Genomic DNA, 7,577 nt, shown 5'->3' with positions numbered 1-7,577 from the left:
TGAACCATTTGCTACTAGCGCATGGCAGCCATACGCAATCAAGAAATCAAACAAGTATATCTCGGCTTAAAACTAAGCCATCGGCCGGCAAGGCCCCTGTCAACTGATCTATAAAAGAAACAGCTACTCCCAGGAGATCATATAAATAAATAGCCAACTAGCACAGAAGTCCTGATTGGGCCGTCGAGGCCACCATGATATCTATACCAAAACTAAAAGCAGGTATATATCAATATAATACATCAAACAACTCACAAGCTTAAGCAAACCAACAACATAGGCTAGTATGGCCATAACGTAGCTATACATCCCACACACTATTCTGCAAGCCTCTAAGAGTAGTACAAATTAGTGGGACAGGGCCCTAGCCTACCCATAAAGATATATACAACAAAAGGTAACGAACCTCCCAACTCTGGAAGCTCCGCAGGAAAGGGGCTAGCCAAGCGGATAAAAGTCAATCCTATTGCTGAGGAGGTATATTCGATCATCTATCAGGAACTACATGCATGAATGTAGCGCCCCAAGGCAATGGGGCGTCAGTACAAAATAATGTACAGAGTATGAAAGGCAATGGACTATAATGAGGTATCCTGATATATTGGAATAATCTGATAAATAAATCAAGGATAAGATAAGTGTACTGACCTGCTCCTAAATCTAAACTTATCAAAAATAATAAAACAACAACCTAACTAAGCCCCAATAAGTTCGGCAGGTACAAACAGCACACAAGACCACCTACTCAGGCCCCCATAAGCTCGGAAGGTGCCAATCAACCTATATTCTCCTATCGGTAGCCCCGTAGGCAGCCACATAGCCCTCTTAGGCATTAATATAGCCATGTAGGCAACTCATAGCCCTTTTAGGCATCCATATAGCCCTGCAGGTAGAACATAACCCTTCTAGGCATAGATCACATTCATGCAGCTAACCACAATAGCACCAACGACAATAATAACAATCCAATCGCTAAAAGCGAGCAATTTAGTTATAAGCAACCTATACAAATAGCCTCTAAGTCGTGTCCAACATAGGGACGCTACTAACTGAATAAGAATCCCGACAAGGGAGGATTATATCAACTCGAGCAGCCAACAATCAACAATCACGGCTACAAGTATATCAAGGATAACAACCCAAATACATTGCTTCTAAGCTTTAAGGAAACATGCCGTAAGTAGGGAATAGCCTTAACATATCTTTTCGCTGAATTCACGTGTCCTAATAACTTTAATCACAACTCCTCTTGACATTACAACAAGGAAGGATCATAATCAACACAAAAGAATAGAAGATACAACGAAAATTCGATAAAAGATATGTATTTCCGTCGCAAATTGCTATTTGCGACTTATCAAAGCTAGAGTCGATGAAAGAAGGGTCTTACCTTGATTATAAGTTTGTAATACACCTCAAAACTTTAAAATATGCCCAAACCCCTGCTGTCCACACACCAAAGTACGATATGCTAGGAAATCGATAAAACAAATCATACCATGTTGATGAGCTCAACGCGTAGACCAACTTTTGTCAAGGACTTAAGTCACGAAAATCAGTAACTTGGCCTGTCCTAGAAGTGGGTTTTGTAGGTTTTGTGAATTTTCTGGTTCTTCACTAAGGAAAATGAAGAAAAGTCGAAGAAGTTGATATATTTAAAGTTCCACCAACCTAGGGGACCCACCTCATCTGCCTGTTTGCGCAGTCTTGCGAAAATGTGAATATCTCTCCATTTTGAAGTCGTATGAATAAATGGGTTGATGCGTTGGAAATTAGACTCATAGACCTTCGATTTCATAGGTCGTGGGGACCATAACTCTTAATAGATTGGGAGAAAACGTCCGAGACATTTGACCCAAATTTCAGACAAATTTTTAAAAAGGAATTTACGGTAACTTTCGCCAACTTTTATTTTGCCACTTACCTAACTTCAAAACTTGAGATACAACACTTGAACACTTAAAATATCACATTACACATCATTCTTAATTTATTACCCACCCTCCTGGTCTTTCCACGAAGATACGAGTCAATTTATACGTTTCAAAAAGTCAGGGTGTTACATCCAAGTCTCTATTTATCAACCCAGATCCCACACATAGCCACTTAATCCGGTTTTGGGCTGCTTTGTCAATACTGGTCTATGCCCATTCATAACAATTTTTCTCGCTAAGATAGCTCTTTCGGTGGGGTGCTTCGTCAAGTTAATTTGAAAAATTGTCATATACACGTAGGTCTTTAGGCTTCAAAAGAGTAGGCAATCCTCTAATATCATCAGTATCATTAAGATATTGAATAATCAAACCAACATAGGTATGAATGATCCAACATAGTCTTTAGACTTAAGCATGATCATCCAAAGCAGCAGATCAATATCGTAGGCATGAGCAAATCAATATAGTTATTGTAGACATGATCATCATCCAAAGCAGCAGAGACATGAATATTCAAACCAATAGGCATGAGCAAATCAATTTAGTTATTGTAGGCATGATCATCCAAATCATCAATATCGATCGTTATTATAGGCATGAATATTCAAACCAACATAGTCTTTAGACTTTAAAAGAGCAGGCTGCTCTCATGCATTAATTGATACTAGAAAATAAATTGTGTTGTGTTATGAACTTTATGTAGTCATTTGTTTCCTAGCTCCGCCCTGCTCATGAGTCATAATTGGTCAAAATGAAATCAACATGAAAATTTGCATTTTAAACTGAGTAGAGTACTAGAGTGAAAACGAGATATAATTTTCACCGTCAACAAATGCTAAACTTTAGCCTACAAAACATACGAAAAACATCTAAATTGTCTGAAAACAAAACTCAAAAATATTGATGATAAAAGAAATCTAGACGGAAAAATAGATAGTGACTTATTTTCTATACTCCCTCCCTAGCTCTTATATTATCACTTCTTCCATCCATTAGAATTGTTAATCTTCGTGCCGCTTTCGTGAATTCCCTACAAAACAAATTTGGATACATAAAAAAAATGATTCTATCAATGATAGCTATTCGCAACAAAGAATATTCAATTAAGTTTATATGAAGCTGAATTATAAAATATCACTTATGAAAGATAAACACATACCTAAATGATTCATCACTAAGTTGTTTTGTTTGTTCTCTATCTTCAGATTCTATGAAAACTTTACAGTGTCCAATCTCCACATTTTTCTCTGATTGAAATGATTCAGATGGTAAGCAATGTGGTACACTATTGTGATCAAATGAAGTATCCGAGGAATCAGAGGTATTCTCTTTTTTATATTCATTCCCATCAGAAAAACTATTTGTTACATCAACAACGGGAGAAACACTATTTCTTGAATTGCTTTGAGAGGTTTGTTGTTCAATAACTATGAGTTGACCAAAGAGTACGAATTGTGTTGTTTTTTCACAGTCAAATTTCTGCCTATTTTGGGTTGAACTTCCCAGGGTTAGCAAAGAAGATACATCATCATTTTTATTACTTGGCTTGGGAATCATGGTATTATTGGAGGCGCTAGGAATCGCAACAACATGATAAAGTGATGGAAAACCGACAGGAGATAGACTCGACTGCAATTTATTGGTGTGAATATCCGGTAATGATAGATTATATGGAGCATGCCTGGCTCCCTGCATGCCAGCAGGGGTGTTGTTGGGCCTAAGAAGATGATGGTTGGGAAAACTTGACATAGGAAGATGAGGATCTAGATGGTTATCGGGAAAACCAGACATAGGAAGATGACCATTTAAAGGAAAATCAGAATGGTGAGATAATCGAAGTTTCTTTAGTGGGGGTGTATAGGGATTAAACTGGATGGTGGGCATGTTTGAGACTGGTTCCACGAGCCATGGGTTGACACACATCACATTATTAAGCAAATTTGGCTCGTCCCATGTCACCTACAACAATTAGAGATAAAGGTATCAATTATAGGTCGTATTAAGACGGATCACAACATGATATATCAAACATATACACTAAATATAGTGTGTATTAATTACCTGAAGCATCCTCCAAGGTGAATCTGGCCATCGACTTGGATCGATGGCTTGAACAGACGATATAGTTCCCATGAACCAGCTTATCACTAAGTCTTCAGTTTCAAATGGCATTTTGAACCTCATTCCTGAGCACCAAGGGATTTGTAACGCTGCCTTCACACGTGACGCCTTGACAAAGAACTCTGGAGTGCTACTGCGCGGATAGAAGATAACCTCAAATGGTTGTCTATTAGTTGCAAGATTCGTAGCTTCAATAACTGATTCTGCTTTAACATTTCCCCTGTTTATCAAATTCCAACTCGAGTTTGTATTCTGATCATCTCTGAGAAAAGCTGAAAACCCTCCGCGTGGTATAGCTTTAAGATTACCACCAACAGATGGAAACCACCAAGGAGAAGTCTCGGGTTCAATTGTAACACTCTTTTTTTTAATCCTTCGAATTCCTACAGAAATTTCGTCATTTTCATCCCTTAGAAACACAATGGAATCACCTGCAACAAGCTTTTTTTCATTCACAAAAGTACTCCAACCGGTTGTTAAAAGATGACGTTCTGGTGTCCCTCGAAAAATATGTCTGAATTGCCATAACTTCCCGTGAATATCTGTTGCTGAGAGTGTCTGAACAGGAGGATTCAGAGTGTAATCCAAGGTAGGAAAAATCGTATCTGCACAATATTTCGGAACAGAAAAACCTCCACCGTTATTGGCATCTGATTGAGTCAATGTCTTAGCAAACGAAAGAGGTTTATCTGGCACCATTCCTTCATCGGCCGTTTCGAAAAATTCATTAAGACTAACAGGAGTCAATCTAATTTTCGCAAAAACTTCATCAGTTTCATGTTCTGCCATGTATTTAATACTCGAAACTCTACAAGGAATGTAGGATGGGATCTGAATGTCACTCCTAAATTCCACATTTACACCGGCATGTTCTGCGTGTCCTTGAGGAAAATACAACACTATCGAATTAACTGCAGGTATTTTTACTGTAGTACCAGCACATGCTTGCCACAATTGCGAATCAAAACAATTCTTGTCCGCCATTAACAGATTCTGCAGAAACATTCATCAGTACAACATATAGAAGATAGCAAAATCAAATTCTGATTCAATTGAAGCCCATACCTTTCTTCTATATACTCTGCAAAACTATGTAAAAATCAGAAAAATAAAAAATTCTGGAAAAATTCGTCCAAGAGAAAAGGCGTAGAAATTTTCTTAAATTGCTCTGCAAAATTTTCAAAATGTTGAAGTCACTGGCTGCTATGGACTCAAGTGTGAGTAAAATTTGACGATAAATATAGCAGCAATGGACTAACAAATAAACAACTAGAATTAAGGAGAGAGAACCCTAGAGAAAATAGGAAGAAGTGGAAAACGAAAAACATGCCGATGTTATTTATTTCTTTTCTCTCTCTTTAGAAGTGTTATTTGCAGTTAAATTTTTATGGATTTTTTTGGTTGGTTGTTGTTTTCAACATTTTGATAATTTTCACCTTTTTACTCGGATTCAGAAACCAACCAAAAGGTATATATTCATTGATCCTTGACCAAGAGGTCTCGAGTTTGATCCGTTGATATAAAATCGTTTTTATTAGGGAGCGCAATTTAATCTGGCTCTAATGTAGATATCGAACACCGGATGACAACAAAAAAAAAAATTATGGATTTTTTTGGTTGGTTGTTTGCAACATTTTGATAATTTTCACCTTTTAATTCGGATACAGAAACCAACCAAAACAACAAAGATATGTTTCATTATTTTTTTATTTGTATTACTATAAGACTAGGTATTATATGTTTGAGATGTTATATTCAGAATTCCATTGATAAAAAAATAATATACTTATTCTATTGTTTATTTAATTATATATAACACAAATTAGTCAAATGATATGGTTGAATAAAATTGTTCCTCTCTTTGATCAAATGAGAAGCATTTCCCCTTAAGCTCCAATACAAATCCTCTCTTGATCAAATCAAAGCTTTTCTCCTTTTAAGCTTTAATACAAATATTGAATATCGGATAATTCATAATGTAACCTGGTTATTGTGCTTTTACCAAACTGTACTTTTACCTAAAGTCCAGATTTAGTTGAGTTAAATTTCGGTGTACGACTACTTAGCTCACTTTTAAAAGATTTCTTACCCTTTGTTTGGATGGAGGAGGGTTGGTAGGTATTGCTTTATAGTGAATAAAGTGTTTAGATATATTGTATGATTGTATCGTTCTCTTTGTTATATAATGTTACACGTTCATAATTTAAAAAATGTATAAAAAAAAGTAAGGTAGTGGTAGAGCTACTATGAAAAGGATAAAATATGAAGTATAATTATTAAATAATAATAAAGACAAAATGAGAGAATATATTAAGGTAACAATGCTATCACATCAAATTGATAGTTATATAAAATAAAAATGGGTTGTAAAATGGGATACAATAGAATTTGAGTAACAATCAAACAAACGTTGTAATTAAATTAACAAAACAATACAATACAACGGTCCAAACAGGGTGTTAATATGTTTTGCTTCAAAACACATGAAAAAACCATCAATATTTATGGCAGAATTCTATTACTAATATTTAATTTATCATGCCACAAATTAACAGACTCAACAATTAAGTAAAACACAATTGCATTATTGATAATTTCTTGAACAATGTTCAATAAAATAAAATAAACCTGTACTGAGGTTTCCTTTCCAACCATGTCTCTTCCACAAAAAATAATTATATTTTATTCAGCTTCAAAATAAGGTTCAGATCTACTCGTTGAAGAAGTTCTCGATAGACATTATTCAAGGTTAACATTTTTTCCAAAAAATCTAATCAAACACACAGTTTATAAGGTTATTTAATATGTTTTATTAGTTTAATAGTGGAATCACATGTATAAAAATACATACAAATTATATCGAAGAATCACAGACTATGAATCGTACCATTTTTCGTAGTAGAAATCTCCACTAAAACTTGCTGAAAATTGGAGAAATTTAGTTTGTGTTTTTTTTGGGGTAAGAAAATGCAGTTCTCTTTTCTTATTTAACGGACACAAGACACCGACTCAGGAGGAGTCCTCACCATTTTGTCCTTCCATCTTTTAATTTGAAATAAAAATATATTTATTTATTTATTTATTTATTATTATTATTATTATTATTATTATTATTATTATTATTATTATTATTATTATTATTATTATTATTATTATTATTATTATTATTATTATTATTATTATTATTATTATTATTATTATTATTATTATTATTATTATTATTATTATTATTATTATTATTATTATTATTATTATTATTATTATTATTATTATTATTATTATTATTATTATTATTATTATTATTATTATTATTATTATTATTATTATTATTATTATTATTATTATTATTATTATTATTATTATTATTATTATTATTATTATTATTATTATTATTATTATTATTATTATTATTATTATTATTATTATTATTATTATTATTATTATTATTATTATTATTATTATTATTATTATTATTATTATTATTATTATTATTATTATTATTATTATTATTATTATTATTAT

At 33.3% G+C, this 7,577-nt stretch overlaps 1 protein-coding gene across 1 annotated transcript; it reads right to left on the bottom strand.

The window, feature by feature from the left end:
• Positions 1–2,734: 2,734 nt before the first annotated feature.
• On the bottom strand, positions 2,735–5,060 carry LOC102585790 (auxin response factor 18-like). Its single transcript, XM_006363605.2, has 3 exons — positions 3,996–5,060; positions 3,094–3,893; positions 2,735–2,964 (listed from the first exon to the last, which is right to left on the bottom strand). Exons 1-3 carry the CDS (start codon positions 5,058–5,060, stop codon positions 2,883–2,885), a joined length of 1,947 nt encoding a protein of 648 aa, XP_006363667.1. The 3' UTR covers positions 2,735–2,882.
• Between the last annotated feature and the right edge of the window lie 2,517 nt (positions 5,061–7,577).

Source organism: Solanum tuberosum, unplaced genomic scaffold (assembly GCF_000226075.1).
Source record: "Solanum tuberosum cultivar DM 1-3 516 R44 unplaced genomic scaffold, SolTub_3.0 scf00436, whole genome shotgun sequence".
NCBI classification, from domain to species: Eukaryota; Viridiplantae; Streptophyta; class Magnoliopsida; order Solanales; family Solanaceae; genus Solanum; species Solanum tuberosum.
Note: the sequence above shows the minus strand (reverse complement) of the source record. Positions and strands in the feature narration are given on the sequence as shown.